Source organism: Papio anubis, chromosome 5 (assembly GCF_008728515.1).
Source record: "Papio anubis isolate 15944 chromosome 5, Panubis1.0, whole genome shotgun sequence".
NCBI classification, from domain to species: Eukaryota; Metazoa; Chordata; class Mammalia; order Primates; family Cercopithecidae; genus Papio; species Papio anubis.
The window spans coordinates 144,258,013-144,277,638 of NC_044980.1; the positions used below are offsets into that span (position 1 = coordinate 144,258,013).

Below are 19,626 nucleotides of genomic sequence, written 5' to 3' on the forward strand. Positions count from 1 at the left end.
TCATGGGAATGGGGGGGACATGGCACCTGGGGTGAGAAAAAAAAGGACACAGGAGTGAAGAAACTCTCTTATGGCCACTGGTTAGCTGGCTTAGTCACTGGATTGGGAATAGGGTAATTTAGTTTCACAGTAGGTATCCACTAAGAAAAGCAGCTTATAGGTGTGGGTTTTAATCCCAGCCCTGAAGCAAGCACAAGAGTGTGACCTTAGTTGAAATTCTCCATCTGGGTCTTGGTTTTCACATATGCGAAATGAGGGAATTATACCTAAGGAAGTGCTGTCATTCCTACACTTAGGACCTGTGATTGACTAAGAAGCGTTTTTTATCATTCACAACTTTCCCTGGGCAGGACACTCTCCATAAAGATAGTCACTTGACAGAATTTTCATGGATCACGCAACTTTGTTTGTGCCTCCTCCATCTTTCAAAACACAACTCACAGCAGTTAGAGTATGACTCACATGAAATAACGAGACATCCTTTTTGGAAAGCACTTTCTAACGTATAGGTGCTTTCTATAAATTACAGATCTTACAGCATGCCTGTGAGGTGAATCATAACATGCATGCCAAGTCTATAGGTGGAGAAACTGAGGTCCTAGGGAGTTAAATGTGCCCAAGGTCACACTGCTAATAAGTGGCAAACCCAGGACATGAACCCATTTTAGGGCACCTCTTCCTGGATGTTTTTCAATACATTCCAGAGCCTACAGTCCATGACAGGTGTTCTTACCTGTGATGTAGCAGGTGACCTGCCTGTTCTGCTCAGAAATGTCAGCATCCAGGGTCTTTAGAGTCACCACTAGTTTGCCAGGCTCACTGTTCTCAACCACAGATCCTCTGTACTCTTCAGAAGCAAATCGGGGAGCATTGTCATTCTCGTCTGTAATGGAGACCTGAACCAGGGCCTGAGAGGATAGCTGGATGGTCTGTCCATGGTCATAGGCCACCACATGAAAATGATAAGTCTGGCAGGTCTCACAGTCAAGTTCCTGAAGTGTGGTGATCCAACCACTCTCACTGTCAATGGCAAAGAGCTCATGGACATTGCTACCAGGGTCTGCAGACAGCCTGTAGCTCACCTGGCCATCTCTCCCAGTATCCTTGTCAATGGCAGTCACCTGAATGACTGAGGTCCCCACTGGCATATTCTCAGTGAGGACAGCCTTATATGGATCAGCCTCGAATACAGGCCTATTGTCATTGACGTCTCCCACTTGGATGTTGACAGAGACCAAGGACACCACGTCACTGTTCTGAAGGCAATGTGCCATCACATCAATCTGGTACAATTTGGTGGATTCATGGTCCATGGGCTTCCTCACCTTTATGACCCCTGTGTCTGGGTCCAGGGAGAAGACACCATCCTTGTTGCTCTCAGGTGTGGTGCCCCGCACTAGACTGTAGATGACTGGATCTTGAGCTGCCACTGCTTTAACAACCCCAATTTCAGACCCCTCTGGAAGGTCTTCAAGTGCAGAGAAAGTATACAGAGGTTCAGAAAATTTCGGCAAGGATACTTTTTTAGGAACCACCTGAAGTCGTACTGGTACCAGAGAGTTCCAGTGAGGAGGGCCTCCATCTTGGGCTTTGATGAAGAAGTCAAGGGTCTGATTTTCCAATCCCACCAGGCTGTCTTTCACCTTGACCACACCAGTGACTGGGTTAATTTCAATGACATCTTTAACTAGGTCCTCTGGATTCATTGAGTAGGTGACATCTGCATTCTGACCTTCATCTGCATCATAGGCCAACACCTGGATAACCGGAGAGTCTTTACTGACATTGGATTGAATGGATACTGTGTACTCAGATGCTTTGAACTGTGGAGGGTTGTCATTTTCATCTGTGAGGATGATCTTCACCGTGCAGAAGGCTACTCTTCCTCCTCCATCCCGAGCCATGACCTTAATAGCAATGACCCTCTCTGTTGAATTTTCCCGATCCAGTTTCTGTAGAGTGGCAATCTGGCCATTGGGGTTTATGGAGAACTTCTCACTTGCTAGTTTATTGATGATAGTATAATCTACAGTGCCATAAGGACCACTATCTTTGTCTATGGCTAGCAAATCAATCACCTTGGTTCCAACCATTGCATTCTCTGCTAATTCTGCCTCATAAAGGTGCTGCTGGAACTCTGGGCTGTACTTGTTGACATTTGTGGTGTTGATGTACACAGGCACAGTTGCTCGGAAGACTCCATCAGAAGCGCCTATCCTCAAATTGTAAGAAGAGTCCAGGTGCTTTTTGCAAAGGTTGAACATAGAAATTATTCCTGATGAGCTGTTAATGGAGAAGTGCCTGTCCTGATTGCCAGAAAGAATTAGGTACTCCAGGCGGGAGGTGTCCCTGCTATCAGGGTCAATAGCCTGGACTTTAAGAACCAGGTGTCCACAGGTTGCCAATTCACTGACATTGGCTTCATATTGAGGTTGTCTGAACTCTGGGGGGTTGTCATTGATATCAGACACATTGACAACCACAAGGGTTTCACCAGTGAGTGGGGGATCTCCTTTATCCATGGCCCTGACTTTCACATGAAAGTGTTGTTGGGCTTCATAATCCAGTTCTTGAACTGTGGACATCTCCCCTGTGCTCCCATTGATCTGGAAGAACTTGGAAACATCTGAGCCATCCTCCACAATCTGATAAGAGACGTCACGGTTCTGCCCTGAGTCCCGGTCAGAAGCCAACAGTTGGATCACAGGGGTCTGAGCAGGCAAGCCTTCTGAGATGGAGGTGGTATAGACCAATTGGGAAAAAGTGGGAGGGTTATCATTGACATCCTCCACTAGGACTTCCACTGTGGCTTCAGAAAATGACCCCAGAGCTGTATCCGTGGCTCTGACTGTGAACACATGTTTGGTCTTGGACTCATAGTCCAAAGGCCCTGTTACTGTTAGGACACCAGTCTTAAAGTCAGTGGTGAACAGCATCAAGGGTTCTTCCTCCACAATGTTGTAGATGAGCCGGAGTCCCTCTGGACTCCGGGCCTGGGTGTGGAGAATTGGGGTATAGAGGGTGATATTTTCAGGTACTCTGACTTTGTAGTAAGGACTCTGAAACAGTGGGTTGGATTTATTTCTCACAGTGACAAGTACCTCTTCCTCACTCTGGAGGGATGGCGTTCCTCCATCCTGAGCAATGACTTTGAGGCGATACTTATTTAAAGCTTGATAATCAAAGGGTTTTTTGAGTGTTATGTCCCCAAGATAGGGGTCAATTCGGAAATACGTGTAATCTTCTGCAAATTCATATGTAACGGCACCATTTGTCCCCAAGTCCTCATCAGTGGCAGATACCTGAAAGAGGACATCCCCTGGCTCTGTGCCATCTTGGATGATTGTGTAATAGGGCAGATGCTTAAATTTGGGGGGATTGTCATTGACATCCTCAATAGAGACTCTGACCAAAGCCTGAGCCACCCGCTGAGGCGTCCGATTGTCTCTCACTTCCACTGCCAGCTCGTGAGTGTCCTGCTGCTCCCGGTCAAATGCCACACCTCTTGTCTGCAACACGCCTGCTGACTGGACCATATGAAACATATCTGTGCCATTCAAGAGGAAGTAGGAAAGGGTGTCATTCAAATGATTGCCCTGGACACCAAGAATCACCAGTGCCTTTCTGTCCTGTAAGTTCTCCTTCACAGCTGCTGTATAGACATCCTGATCAAACTGCAAGCTTTTGTCAAGCACTTGGGTCAAAGAAATTTTTACCAGTGCAGTGTCTTGATACAAGCCATCAGAAGCCCTGATGGTGAGCTTCCGAGAGAGTCCCAGGAAAGCAGGATTCAGCACAGATATGCTACCAGTGATAGGATGGATGGTAACAGCTTCATCAGCATTGCCAGTTTTGATGCTATAATTGACTTCTGAGTCATCATCACTGGCCCGCACCATGAGAAGCTCCATGCCTGGATGGATAGGTCCCACTATTGCTACCTCATATATCTGTTCTGAGAACCTGGGAGGAGAGTCATTCACATCTCTGACATGAATGATGACTTGGGCAGGTCTGGGTGCAAATAATATGGGGCTTCCTTGGTCATGGACATAGACACAGAATTGGAAAGAGGGCATGCTCTCATAATCCATCTCTGATACAATGGTTAGTGTTCCCATGCTGGGATCAATTTTGAAAAACTTCAAGGCCTCCGGCTCCAAAATTTTATAGACCAACAAGGAATTAGTTTCTTTGTCACTGTCAGAGGCATGAATCACAAAGGGGTTGTTGTTTTTATCCATGATCATGCTGTACAATGGAGCTGCTTCACTAATTTGGCCCACAAAAGTTGACTTTAAGAACATAGGAGCATTGTCATTTTCATCAATTATGTCAACCACCACCATGACATCAGTAAATGCACCTGCCATATTGCTGCCTCGGATTTTCAGCTGGTAAGATGAGATTTTCTCATGGTCCAAGTTCTTCTGGGTGGAAATGAGGCCAGAATATGAGTTCATAGAGAAGACTCCATCCTTGTTTCCCTCTCTTAACTCATAGGTAACTTCAGAGGAGCTCATAGCAGAGACAAGGAGGATTGGGGAACCAACAGGGATTGATTCAGGGATCTCTACAAAGTACTCAGATTTTGAAAAGATGGGGGTGCTCCTATCTGAGGGGTAGACGTGAATGATCACTGTAGCCAGTTCATGCCACTGTGGGGAGCCTTGATCTTCTGCCTTCACTGTCAGAGTATGTGGGGCATGATTTGCCCGATCAAGCTTTTGAGCTAAAGTAATGATGCCTAGCAGGGCATTGATGTTGAAGAAACCTTCGCCGTTCCCTGAAACAGAAGACAAGACAAACAAGTTTGCCACACCCTCGAGAGGTTATCAACTAGGCTGTCTAGATCAGTAAAGGGACCATCAGACAAAACCTGGACAGAGCAAAATCTGCATATAGTGTACATCCACCATGGATATAGTGTATAGAGTAGATAATTTATAAAATCTCTAACATGTTGCACGTAGTAGGTGCTTCAAATCACACTGTCAATTATCACGAAGTTTCTGGGACACAACTTAAGCTACAAACCAAAGCTATAGTAGGTCTTTGAAACCAAACAAGGAGGCTCCATAGGAAAAGCACACTCCACCCTGAATTTCAGTGAAGGCTTTCGTAGGAAAAGCTTCATTTTGCATTATACAGAATTTGTAACCATATTTTGTACAACCTTTTGTTTTTTTAGAGTCAGGGTCTTGCCTGTTACCCAGGCTGGAATGTAGTGATGTGAGCATGGCTCAGGGCAGCCTCAAACTCCTAGGCTCAAGTGGTCCTCCATCCTCAGCCTCTGCTGGGATTACAGGTATGAGCCACCCCCGTGCCTGGCTACATTTTTAATATGATTTTTAATAGCTTTGGTTATATAGAACACCCATATCTCGAGGCTCCTGAGCAAATGTCTTTGCCCCATGCCTGTATTTCCTAAACTCTAGGCATTCTCACATCATCTTTATAATTTTTTCAATATCCATCTATTGCCTGTGTTACGTTACACTATTATTTAATTGACGTTTTCCTTTAAATAAATTCACTCAAAATTTGATAAATATTTTAAAGGTAATATTATGTTGCTTCTTTAAATAAAAACACTGTATTGCTTACCATAAATCAGAAGTTATCATAAAAAGAAGTCAAAGAAAAAATACCCTATTAAAATCGAGATAAAATCTACTGCTTGCCAAAAGGTTTGAGCCTGTGAGCTATCCTCTTTCTTTGGTAGACAAAGAGTGGCAGGTGTTAGAGAAGACGACAAGACGTTCTAGAACCCAACAGAGGCTTTGTTCTTTATTCTATCAGGGAGCTTGAGTAATTTAACGAGGAGTGCTTTCTCCATGCCCAATAATCTTTTAATGCCATTAAATGAGTAATAGTTGAATCGTTTTGCTCACCACCACAGGTACAGGCCTTAACACTTGAGAAAATACTGCCGTTTACATGTCTTACTCCCTCTATCACATGGGTGCATATTTTATTATTTCAACGGCAAAGCAAATGGCTAAGTTTTGTCATAAACTTTCAATCTGATTCTTCCACCTCTGAAGCCCTTCTCCAGCTGACTGGTTAGGTGATTTGTCACATAACCGCTAAATTCAGTCAAAGAACATGGTTTTAAAGAGTAAGTAGTCGTTTTAAAGTGATTCCATTAAAAGCAGCTAAGTTAACAACCTAGATGTAATTCTGATTGTAATTTATGATATAATATCACACTGCTGAAAGAAATAAATCAGGGCACAAAATTGTATATTCATTATGATCTCAATATTACAAAAATATGCATAGGGCAAGATGAGAGGGAAAGACAGAAAATCATTCTTTTGGGGTGATGAAAATGATGGCTGTGTGTTGTGTTCTTTATACATTCCTGTATTTTTCATGTTTTCAAAAATGAGCATGTGTTACTTCTATAATCAGAAGAATATTTTAAAGCTAATCTTATCTGGAAAATAAAGTCATTATCTCCATCAGTGAGGTTGGCAATGAGATAAAAGATGTGATTTCATTTCATAAATCACAAAAAGCAAGCAATGCATTATAAACCATATTTTTCTTCTTTGGGGGTGAATAGACTTCTGTTATATGGCAACTGTTTCTTCCAAAAAGAAAAGTTAAAGCTACTGGCTTTATACAGTACCAGTAGCTACTGTATAAGCTACTGGCATGCAATAAATGAACATTAGGTCTTGCGAGGGCAGACAGCAAATTATGTTCATCTTTGTTTCTCATAGCAACTAGCTCTATGAAGTATTATTATTAAATATAATTATTACTATTAAATATCATTAATTATGTATTACAATTATTACAAATTATCATAATAACTAGTTGGATACTGGATATTATCGCTTTTGTTATAGTAATTGCTTATAATTAACACTTATCAATGATAGTAGTAGCCCCTGGCATTTGTACAATATTTCAATTTACAACATAGATTAACATACATTTTCTTTTTTGAGATAGAGTCTTGCTCTGTCACCCAGGCTGGAGTGCAGTGGTGTAATCTCAGCTCACTGCAACCTCTGCCTCCCAGGTTCAAGCGATTCTCCTGCCTCAGCCTCTCAAGTAACTGGGATTACAGGTGTGTGCCACCATGCCCGACTAATTTTGGTATTTTTAGTAGAGATGGAGTTTCACCATCTTGGTCAGGCTGGTCTCGAACTCCTGACCTCAGGTGATCCGCCCGCCTCGGCATCCCAAAGTGCTGGGATTACAGGCGTGAGCCACCGCGCCCGGCCAGCATACATTTTCTCTTTTAATCTTTGCAATGACTTTCTGGCACAGGTAAAATTATTCCCATTTTTCAGGTGAAGAAACCCATATAATAGATACTAAATCACTGTGCAGCCTTATCAGAAAATAAAAATTACTTCTAAAACTATGCCATACAACTCATAAAACATTCTAACATACATACATGAAGTTATTACATTTTCAAATGTTGCATGGACTTCATAAATACCTTCTACATGTTTGGTCACTGGTGGGTTTATATAATATATATGCAAATTCTCCCACAGCATGAGTGGTCCTTACTCATACTGTAGTAGTTATGTTATTACTATCTTTGGATAGTAATACTATCTTTGGAAGTGCATTAATTTAGGTAGTCCCAGGGAATGCTCTAGAATTATTGTTTGCCAAGGCTTAACGAGCTTGGTACTCGATTAATTTGCAAATTCATGCCTCTAGTGCTTTCCTTTCTTTCTAAAGCATCTTGACCCATCCTCTGAGCTCATGGCCAGGCCTCTCACCTTTCAGGAGGGAGTAGTGGACCTCAGCATTGACTCCCCGGTCGGCATCCATGGCTCGGACCTGCAGCAGCTCTGTGCCAGGGACTATGGTGTCAGGAACACTTGCTTCATAGTGGAGCTGGGTGAAGCGGGGTGGGTGGAGGTTTCCATCCTCCACATGAATGGTCACCCACACAAAGTTCCTCTTGATGGGTATTTCCTGGTCTCGGACCTATGGGCCCAAAGGGGTAATTGGGTGAGCAGCAAATGGAATTAGGACAAGGCAGGGTTAGGGTAAGGTCAATGAACTAGAATGCCAATTTAAAATATGCCCAGTTGTAACTAACTCTCCGTATTCTTTTAAATCTTGTTCTAATCTATGCTCTTTTTCTTCTTTTGTGTAAATTTGTCAGTCAATGATTCCTAGGCTCAGCTATTTTAATGGATAATTCTATTTTAGGAGAAAGGCAGAAATAGGCAGAGAAGCAGTGTTTTTCAAATTACGTCTCAGAGAATAATACTCATTCTTCAAGATGTTAACATGTTATGCAGGGAAAAATAATTATATGGTCACGTAAATTTGGAGAGCACTGAATTAAATGCAAACAGTTTTCTTTGCTGCAGGACTTCTCAGAGCCTTGAATACATATTATATGCCCAGAGGATGATAAATTAGCATAAGAACCCTGATCTTTAAGACAGGAGGCCAGACTCCGATTCTGGTTCCATCATAAATAACTATATGGCAGTGAGCAAGTCTGTCTTTCTCTGTGGGTTTCAGGTGTAAGATGAGACAAATGGGCAGGATCAGGGATAGAGCTAGGGGTAGGCAACTAGGGTGCAAAATTTAAAGAGGCCCTGACTCTTGGGGTCATAAAAATGCAGGCACATGGCCCAGAGAGAGTGAGCCCTCCTTACATTTTGTGTCCTGCATGGCTTGCTGGCCTAACCCTAGTCCTTGCTCTCAGTGGGAAAGCCTCCGTGTCCCTTCCAGCTCTGACACTGTATGAATCCACATTGTGTCATGAAGTCACTGAGCAGGGAGATAGCTCTTGGGGAATATTTGGGGTAAATCCAGAGAAAGCTGAGGTTGACAGGAGTTTCCTTGGCAGCCATCCCATCTCTACCTTCACTTCCAGGCATCCCTTATGGAAGGTGCCCTTGGCCAGCTGTGAAATGTCACAACTCTGTCTCATGTATGGTCTTTATGAGCACTGGTATGCCTGGCTCACCAGGGAAGGGGACCTTTGGCATGTCTCCAAGCACATCCACCCCCACACATCTACATGCAAGCATATTCTCACCAGATTTTTCCATTTACTCACCATGACTGTCAGTGTGTGCTGGGAGGGCCCCGAGCCCAGGTCCAATTTTCCCACTGTTACCAGGACACCAGTGCTTGGGTCCAACTGGAAGAGGCTGGCACTTCCTGGGTCTTGGCTGCCATGTATGGTATAGATGAGGCTTTTGCCCTTGTCTTGATCTATGGCCTGGACTCGCAGGAGCTCCACCCCTGGCACGGTGTCCTGGGGCACTCTGACCTCATAACGAGTTTCCAGAAACTGGGGCCGATGGTGGTTAATGTTGGCAATCATGAAGATGTGGACCTAGGGAGGGAGGTCAGGGAGAAGGTCCACTGCGAGCCCCAGGGGAACAGGGACTGGGTCTGTCTGGACCTCCCTGTACCACCCAGGCCTAGCACAGTGTCTGGCACTCAGCAATCACTCGATAAATATTTGTTGAATGAATGATAGTATTTCAAAATCAAAAGACCTTCAGATGCTACACAGTCTAGTGTTTTTCAAAAACAAAAATTTTCTTGAAGGGCCTTTCCATCAAGTGAAATGTTGTGTGAAATCCAAATGTAAGAAACAGATAAAACTCTGTCTGAAGCCAGAATAGAAATTCAGAGCCCCACTTACCCAGTCATCATCCCCCTATACCCATTGGTAGCCCCATGGTACTCTATCTTTAATTAAAACTGCTCATTTAAACAAGCTTCCAATTATAGACAGATTCAGAGTGGGAGCAAGAATTCTCCCAGGGTCACAGAATTACAGAGTGTATTAGACAAGAACGTTGATTCAAATTCAGTGTTCCTTGAGGAACACCACATCCACAAAAATCCTCTGTAGCCTCATCCCAACCAAGGAGGCCTTCCATCTCCTCTCAACACAACGGTCCCCAGCTGAGGCCTCTAACCTGGGTGGCAATGGTGCGGGACCCATCTGTCACCTCGACAGTCAAGTTATAGCTCGACCTCCTCCTGGTATCAAGAGGCCTGGCAATGACGATGCTGCCTGTGGTCTTCTCAATGTCAAAGTCCATGTCCTTATCCCCACCTAGAGTGGGAGTGGGGAGAAAGCACACACAACCTCAGTGGTTTAGGCATCACAGCATAAGACAGGCTTTGGTTGTCAGGCTCAGAGGACGTGGTGGTAAAGTCCACAGTGGTAAAGATGGTAAAGGTGGTAAAGGTGGTAAAGATCTGGGTGACAGGTGGTAGTTTATTCCCCAGTCCCAAAAGTGTAATTTATTCTGTCAAGTTGTTGTCAAGTTATTTTCATTTAAATTTTACTAATAAATCAAATTGATTAATAAACTATAAGAATCCAAATGTAAAATAATATGAAGTTTTTAAAATGTCTAGTATATAGAAATATGTTTAGTGACATGGAAATATGTTCACGATATATTACACTTAAAAATATTATAAAACAATATTTTAATATAACCCTAAGGGTGTGTGTGTGTGTGTGTGTGCGTGTGCGCGTGTGCCTGTAAAGGAAAAATGACAAGAAGGAAACACATCAAAATTATAACAGTGGATTATCTTCTGATTGGTGGGACTTTAGGTGATTTTTATTCTCTTCTCTGCATTCATTTGTATGTGTGTATTTACCTATTTATAGACAGGCTCTCACTCTGTCACCCAGGCTGGGGTGTATGGTGCAATCATAGCCCACTATAACCTCAGCCTTGGCCTCAAGTGATCCTCCTACTTCAGCCTCTCAAATAGCTGGGATTACAGGTGCGAGCCACTGTGCCCAGCCCATTTGTGCTTTTGAAATGTTTTAGAGAGTACATGCATTAATTCGGTATTAAAGAAAAAAAGTCAAATAAAAGAGCAGTAAACCAGAACTGGAAGTAAGTCCAGGAGTTTCAAAGAGCTTGGGTCAGGGGCATACGTCCTATCCTACTCTTAGCCAGGACAGAAAACTGTACCAGGACTCCATGTTCATGTGGGTGCTGAAACTCTTAGAGATTTTTAACCTGGAATCCCTGGATGGGTTTCAAAGAGCCTATAAATCCTCTAAATTGTAGGCAGGTTTACATTTGTGTGTGTTTGTGCACACAACTTTTTGGAATGAGGACCTAAGCATTCATCAGATTCCTGAAGGGTTCTGTGACCCCCAGATGTTGAAACAAAACCTTGATTTAGAGACAGAGAGGAATTTCAGAGAAGGCCATCAGAGCCTGGATCCAAGTGCCTCCTAGAATGAGAATGGGCACCTTCCCCTGATCTCAAGGGCAAAACCTGAAGCCAGAACATTGAGCATGGCCCCAGGGTATAGCTGATGGCAGGCTCACTGTCCACTACGACTTTCACATTGAGGCGGAAAAGGAAACACAACGCGTTTCTGCTCTGAGTCTTCCTGGACCATCTTAGGTCTCCCAAGTTCTTGGGGCAACTGGAGGCACTGCCAACTCTGGCCGGGGTTAGAGATCGTGGCTGGAGTGAAAGGAAAGCTTGGCATTCGTGGCATTCTTACTGCCTGTGCTCCCGGAGAACGAGGGAAGAGGCAGTCCGCCCTCAGGGCTGAAAGAGGGGGTGCCAAGGAGCCCAACCTTGAGAGGGCTCAGAAGGACTGTAGCAGGAAAACTAGAGCTGGTGTATAACGACAGGAGGGCCTGGCGCTCGTTGGGCCCTCAGCCTCGCCTCACCTGAGATGTTGAACCAGAAGAGGCCGGGTCTGCCCTCTACGCTGATGACCCCCACCATGTGGTTCACAGGGTCTGTCTCCATGACCGTAAAGCTGTAGTGGGTCTCATCAAAGGCCAGGGGGATGGAGGACGGCCGAGGCTGAGGGATCCACTCAATGTGTAGCCGGACACTAGCTGAGAGTGGTGGCTGCCCACTGTCTGTTGCCTTGATCTGAAAGGAGGCCAACACCAAAACTGAGGGCAAGAGACAAGAAGACCCAAGCAGCCAGGATGAGAACCAGAGCGTTCTGTGATTCTGACCAAGCTGGCCTCTCATGCAGTCGTTCATTCATTTGATGCACACTTGAGGGCTTGCTGTAAACAGGCACCCTGCCAGTTGCTGCAGGCATGGTGGTGAACAAAACATACAACCTGTGCTCAAGAACCTCATGGTTAGTATAAAAATAATAAATGCCACTGTTAACTGAAGACTTACTGTGTGCTACTTCCTAAATTGAACTTTACATACATATGCCCTTTGCTTTTCCCAACTACCATAAACCTAACAAGCTAGAATTTATTGAATTCTCACTATTATCAGGCCTTGTTCTAAGAGCTTTGTGCACAATATCTGATTTAATCCTCACAATAACCTTGGAAGAGGTCCTGTTATCATCTCTCTTTTACAAGAAGAAACTAGGGCTCAGCGTGGTCTATTCACCTACCAGATGAAATGCTTGGCTAGCAATGAGACAGGGGTTGAATTCAGGCTGACTGATGGAAGCACCCATGCACTAGCTACTTGATATATTGGCTTCTCACAAGGAAAACGTTCTTATCTCCATTTTACAAATGATAAAACAAAGGTTAAATGACTTGTCCAAGATCACACAGGTGTAAAATGGCAGTACGAGGATTGGAACCTAGGCTTATTGATTCCAAATCCTCCCTTACTCTCACTAAATCCTTCTTTCTATGAATCGAGGGGATTTCCCAGGCAAAGACCTTATTGCCCTCAAAGAGAAGGACCCAGAATTTGATCCTTTGGCTGAAGCTGGGACTCCCAGTTTCTCTGGGAGAAGGCCAGGAAGGAGAGTGCCACTTCCCTCATGACGGCAGGCTGTCTCCCTCCTCCTGAATTCTCAAAGAAGGTCACTAACCAGCATGCCACTCCTCCCTCTGTGGCTTCCTTCTGTCTGCTCACCGTTAGGATGTTGTACTCTCCAGCTGTAAAAGTGCTGCTGGATGACACCACACCTGTGACCGGGTCGATACTGAAGCCCTCCTCATCGCTCTCCTTGATGCTGTAGGTGACTCTGCCATTAAGACCCTCATCCAGGTCTGAAGCCACCAGCCTGTACACAGGCCCAGAGGACACTGGGCTCAGCCTCTCTGGAAGGCGGACATTGAAGAGTTTATGGGAGAATACAGGTGGATTGTCATTGACGTCCAAGATGCCTATCACCACCCTGGAGGTAGACTTCAGTGAGGGCTCCCCATTGTCCAGCACAGTCACCTGGGGGCAGAATTGAGCATGAGCACCTGAGCTGACAATTGCAAATTAGTGACTATGCTTTGCCACCCACCACAGCCCTACCACCACTTTTAACAACCTGGAAATATCAGTCAGTTTGTTCTTTGGTATAAGCTTGTGCTTTTTATTATCATAACTTCACCTACTTGGAACTCAGCTCTCTGGCAACTTTGCCCATGGGAAAGCCAGTGAGAACAGAGAAAGGAAGCAGAAAGAACCGGAAGAAGACAGAGTCAGAGTCTCTAGACAAAAGCTGGTGCTGTGTATGTGGGACAACCCCTGGGCCATTTCTCAGAGACTACCTACTTTTTACTTGCTTGTGTTTCTCATAATCTTAGTTCTCTGGTTTCCTTAAGCTGCTCAATATTAGAGAAAACAAATGAGAAAATGTTTATGAGGGAATGAGTGGTACTTTTTGAGTCAGACACGTGGCCCAATGCAATGAAATCGAGTGAGAAAAGGCCCCCAAACCATTTCAGAACCAGTAGTTATTTAATGCAAGGGCAAATAAGCACAGGCATCAATAGCCCCAAGGGCATCATATCAGACAGGATGTTTCCACCTGAAATGGTTCCAAATTTTTAAAAACACTTCGGTGTTTAAAGGTAAATATCTGTTACTGAACTGTGGAGAATGCTTTCAGTCCTTAGGAATTCTAGAAAGCTCTTTAGCTACTTCTTACTAATAATACCTGTTTCTTTTTTTTTGAGACTGAGTCTCGCTCTATCGCCCAGGCTGGAGTGCAGTGGCACGATCTCGGCTCACTGCAACCTCCACTCCCGGATTCAAGTGCTTCTCCTGCCTCAGCCTCCGAAGTAGCTGGGATTACAAGCACCTGCCACCACACCTGGCTAATTTTTGTATTTTTATTAGAGATGGGGTTTCATCATGTTGGCCAGGCTGGTCTTGAACTCCTAACCTCAAGTGATCTGCCCGCCTCAGCCTCCCAAAGTGCTGGGATCACAGGCATGAGCCATTGCACCTGGCCAATAATACCTGTTTCTTACCAAAGGAAAAAGAATGTGCAGAGCATGGAATTATCAAAGGCAAAATTTATTTCCTGCTGAGGAATATGTATTCCCCCCTCCTGATGCCTTTAAAACTAGAAGAGATAATCAGTGAAGGACAGCTCAGGAGAGGAAATAGTTAGATTTCCACCTGATCTCCTTCTCTTCTGATTTCATTCCCTCTAAGCCACTAACCAATGCCTTTCATTGGAATAGGCACCAGGAATGCCTATGTGATTTTAGAGGCATCCTAGAAAGAACACAGATCTAGAAGACAAAGGTCTGGTCTTCATCCTGGCTCTGCTACTGACCTAGTGTTTGACCAAGAATGATTCTGTCTCCCTGGGCCAGGAGGGATGGACTGGACTCAATAAGTACATAGCACACATGTACTGCTCCCCTCTCCTTCACTCCCTGCAGGCATTACTAATCAATCAATGGTGCCTTCCCAGCCTGGACACAGTTTCAGACTCCTTCCCTTCTCAGTGCTGAGGAGCTAGCAAAGATCCAAGGATCATCCAGCAAGGCTCAGCTCACGTGTATCCTCCTCCCTGAGGCCAAACCCTCCTCAGCCACAGTGCTAGACATGCACGTGGCTCCAAGGCCTAACATGGCTCCACAAATCACCTTCTGTGGGAGGCATTCAAACCCAGTCGATGGATTCACCACCATTACTTACCTCCAGGATGTGTTCATCCTTGTTCTCTCTGTCCAGCTGCCGGGCTGTAGATAGGAGACCTGGGAAAGAGATGGTAGGGGAGAGACATGAGCAAAAGGCTTTCAGGGCCACTTTACTGAGGCAAGTTCAAGAATTACATTCAAATCTCAGATAAGAATTCTGATCTTTGAAGAACACTTAAAGATCATCCTCGACGTAGGATAGTTCAACTTAAATTTCCTACTTTATCATGGTGTGAAAGTGATACACATTCAGTACAAACCATACTTCAAGTACCCATACATTGTTTTTTACTTTCACTTCAGTATTCAAATACTGAAGTATTGAGTACAAATACTGAAGTGTTGAAATATTCAATACTTTATTATAAAATAGGCTTTGTGTGAGATGATTTTGCCCCCTTAAGCTAATGCAAGTGTTCTGAGCACGTACAAGGTAGGCAAGGCTAAGCTATGATGTTCTGTAGGTTCAGTGTTTAAACACAGTTTGGACTGACAGTATTTTTAACTTATGATGGATCTATTGGAATATGACCTCACTGTAGGCTGAGGAGCATCAGAACACTAAGGGGAAATGAAACTCGGGGGAAAGGAAGGGTGAAGTGAGGAGCTGCGAGAGAACAGCAGAGATAATATGTCAGGTGAAGTTCCCAGCTACTTCCTGCTTTCACTATTAGGCAGGGGTGATACATCAAAACTTCAGCAATCGGCCCACCATGAGCAGCCTCCCCAGTCAGGATGGTTGCCAGCTGGAAGCACCCAGTAGGGTTACTGGTGCACAGGGGTTAATGTCAGCACTGCTGTGATGCAGTTTTGGTTTCTTGTCACTAAAATCTATGGAACATGTTTGCATCGGGATGTCTTCTGCTCATCATTCATTTCCTCTTCTTTTAATTAACAAACGCCAGTTCTCCTGAGGGGAAACCCATTTTAGTCCTTCACTATCTGGGGTGAGGCTGAACCTCCTGGGGAGAAGTTTATAGCCCAAGGATAGCCAGTCAGCACAGACTATCCCCCTGGCCCTCGCAACTGGCTCTGCAATAGATAAGGGACCCGTCTGTCTGATAAGAATCAATTCTGGGACTTTTGCAAGAGCTCTAGAAAGATACTTTTTCTGCTGGTGTGCTGAGAGGACAGGAGGAAGCCTGACAGCAACAAGAAGAGGGACTCCTGAGGATAGATCCACTCAGAGAAAATAAGGCCAAGAGATGAGCAGAGGCAGAGCCTTCATTACATTATTCGAACGTTGGCTACACCTGTGCCTGCAGCCATCATATGTCTGGAATTTTCCATAAAGTAAGAAAAACAATGTCTTTTATTGCCTCAGCCAACCTGCATTGGGTTTCTATCTTTACATCTGAAAAAGTCCTGGCAACCAATTCAATTCTGAGAATTCACATGTTGGGACAGGAATGGGTTAGGGGTCATGGTGAGGCTGGGAAAGCATTCAGGGTCTTTGGGATTGGGAGGCCTCCAGAAAGGATTCTACCTCCTGCCTCAGCCTCTCCCTTCCCCTCCTATGGCCCTGCCAACCCCCAACTCCAGCCTCAGGTTCCTTACAGGGGACCCACTAATCCCCTCTGTGCCTTGCTTGACTCCAGGAAGCTCCTGTTAATTCTCCCAACCTTATTTCAACCCCAGCCTCCTCTGCAAAAGGAGGAATGGAATTGAGCGACCTTTAACATCTTTCTGGCTTAAGTTCTGAACTTCTCATCCCACTTTAAGGAATTTATTCTAAGGAAATCAGTGCATACATCTGGGAAGATGAGTACACACGGTGTTCACCTTAGTCATGTTTTAAAAGCAGATAATTGGACACAATCCATATAAGGGACCAGTTGTATACAGTTTACATAAAAAGGAATCTTAAGCAACTATTCAAAATACATTTTGTAGATGGGGAAATGCTGCACACAATATATTGTTGAGTAAAAAAGGCAGCTTGTCGCCCGGGCATGGTAGCTCACACCTGTAATCCCAGCACTTTGGGAGGCCGAGGTGGGCGGATGACCTGAGGTCAGGAGTTTGAGACCAGCTTGACCAATATGGTAAAACCTCATCTCTACTAAAAATACAAAAAAATTAGCCGGGTGTTGTGGCATGTGCCTGTAGTCCCAGCTACTAGGGAGGCTGAAACAGGAGAATTGCTTGAACCCAAGAGGCAGAAGTTGCAGTAAGCTAAGATCGCGCCACTGTACTCCAACCTGGGTGACAGAGCAAGATTCCTTAAAAAAAAAAAGAAAAAGAAAAAGAAAAAAAAAAAAAGCAGCTTGTCAGGAGCTGCAGCAGAAATAACAACTATTGCCTTCAGTTTCAGAGAAACCATGAAGTGATAGCATTTTCCCCATTTATTATTATTACTATTCACTAGGGTCCTAGTACTGGCTCTTCCCATGACAGGCTGGTGCAGATGAATAGAGAGGGGGCTCCTCTCAGTTCATCTCCTCTCACTTCTCTCAGTTCATCCATAATTGAAGAAGTTGGGCAGAGAAGGTGCTAGCTCTCTGCAAGATTCCGGGAAGTTGAGGTGGAGGTTTTCAGGGGCCCAGAGGTCATCCAAAGCCATGGCCTCAGAGGCCATGGTTCATGTGGATGGTCTCTTGTAAATGAAAGCAGAGTTACTGGTCAAGGTTAATGGAACATCTGAACACTTTCAGTAAGTTTCCTGATCTTGTTTAGGTGATGAAGTGATTGAGATCATGGAATTAAGTGTAGAAAAAGAAGCTCAGTGAAGAGCCCAGAGGTTCCCTGGGGGGCTCAGTGACAGAGCTGGGAGCTCAGCAAGGGGAACAGGGATTCGGTGCTGGGCCAGAGCCTCCAGTCATGGCAATGGGAGTGTGGTGTGAGGATGTGGGCTCTGTTAGGGGCATGTTTTTGCCTTGTGTAGTTGAACACAAGTCATTTCAGCTTTTTCTTCCCTAACTGAAGGTTGGCATGTGAGGAATTGGAGAAGGCTCCTGAGAAGCTCCACACTCAGGCACCGTTCCAGTCAAAGAAGAACAAAGGGAAGGAAAGACACACTCCTGTGGGACGGGAGGGTGTGGACACTGTCCCAGCTTGGCCCCAAGCTCAGGTGCCTCATGGGGGAGGGCCTTGGGCTGGGGTCCCCCAGGAAGAACGTAAGGACTAGGGGGTCTTGGCAGGTAAGCCTTCCATCTGGCTCCATCCCTTCCTTTCCTCCCTGCCCTTCTCTCCTCTCCCTTTGCTCTTTTCTCTCTGTGTATCTCCTTCACCATCCTACTCCTCTCTTCCAGCTCTTCTCTCTCGTCTCCCCTTGTGCCTCTGAATCTCAGCCTCTCTGTCTCTCTCTCCCTCTCTCCTCCAACCCCATTTGGTTTTTCTTTTCTCCTTCTGCCTCTCACCACTGCCTCCCCTGACCTTCTAAGGTCCTGTGCCTCTGGAATCAATGCCCTGTGGCATCCTGCACAGTGGCCCCTATTCTCATCCTCATCCTCCTCTCTGAAGTCAGTGTCAGAGTTCCCAAGAAGTGCCTGAATAGAATGGGGATATAGCAGAACCACCTCCATAGGGCTGTGTGCACAGTCACTAAGGTGCATAGAAAACCCCTCTCGCCCTTCCTGGATGAGGTGGCACTCAGTGGACTTCACTCTTACCATTTTTCTCCTCCAAACAAATGTTTCCCCAGCACCCTATCTCAGACCCATATTTGACCCTTCATCTTCCCTCCTCCAACAGTTTTCCGACTGTTGTTGATTCTATCTCTGATAGATTCCTGATCTTGAACTCCTCTTATCCTGAGTCACCACAATCTAGGTCTTGCCCCAGCTACCTTTCCATCTTTATCTTCCTCTTCTTCCCTCCTGCAGCATCAAAGAACCAACCCATTTGGAGCTCTCACATGCACAGGCATTCAGCTAAGCTCTTTCTGTAGCTCTGTATGTTAACCCATTTAATCCTCACAACAGCCCAGGTGGTCTCTATTATAATCTCCATTTCACTGGTGAGAAAACTCAAGCATAGAGCAGGTAAATCACTTTCCCAAGATCTCATTATTTATAAGTGGTGGAACTGTGATAAACCTTTAGAAAGTCCATCTACTTGTATTGTCTTCAACAAGATCAGGGTCTTCGTCCCTCTCAGATAGCACCTGTGTCATCATCCTTGCCCATTTGCTCTCCCAGACTGCTGCCTCTCAAAATCCTCCCGCCCTCCAGCTCAGCATAACCACCCCTGTTCCATGAAGCCCTTGCAGATCTACCACCCAGAGCAGCTTCCTCCTTCTTCTGAGTGGCCAGGGCACTGTATCGCATATTTTACGCATATTTTACGATGTTACACCCTTTCAAACTGGTTCTATCATGTTTATATCCAAATCTTCATGCTCCTAATGGACTGAATTTCTCAACACCTGAAATCGTGTTTTATTTGTCTTCATATAACTCCACGGCACATTGTTTAGAAGCCTCATAAGGGCAGACACCTTTAAACATTTGCTGAGTGTGTGAATGAATCCTAAGTTTAACAAAACATTGTGGATGCTGGCAGAGATTCATTCATCCATTTAGCAATTCTGTGTTGAGCTCCTAATGTGTGACAGGTACAGAAGAAATTGTGGTGGGCACCAACAGTTAGGGTCCCTTTTCTCGGGGAACTCTGAAGTCTAGTGAAGGACACAGACTATTAATGGAATAATCACACGAGTGAATATAACATCACAAAAGGAGTAGGTGGTGCTGGAAAGTGTGTTAGGGTATCAGGACAGACTTCTCTAAGGTAAGAACAGCTG

At 44.9% G+C, this 19,626-nt stretch overlaps 1 protein-coding gene across 1 annotated transcript in view; it reads right to left on the reverse strand.

Moving 5' to 3' along the window:
- The window catches only part of FAT2 (FAT atypical cadherin 2), a 73,996-nt gene that overhangs the window by 36,992 nt on the left and 17,378 nt on the right, over nt 1-19,626 (reverse strand). The window contains exons 4-10 of the mRNA XM_031666829.1: nt 14,881-14,939; nt 12,865-13,176; nt 11,682-11,892; nt 9,939-10,078; nt 9,062-9,343; nt 7,758-7,968; nt 734-4,786 (exon numbers count right to left, since the gene is read on the reverse strand). Of these exons, the coding sequence (XP_031522689.1) occupies nt 734-4,786; nt 7,758-7,968; nt 9,062-9,343; nt 9,939-10,078; nt 11,682-11,892; nt 12,865-13,176; nt 14,881-14,939 (5,268 nt within the window). The remainder of the gene's footprint in view (nt 1-733; nt 4,787-7,757; nt 7,969-9,061; nt 9,344-9,938; nt 10,079-11,681; nt 11,893-12,864; nt 13,177-14,880; nt 14,940-19,626) is intronic.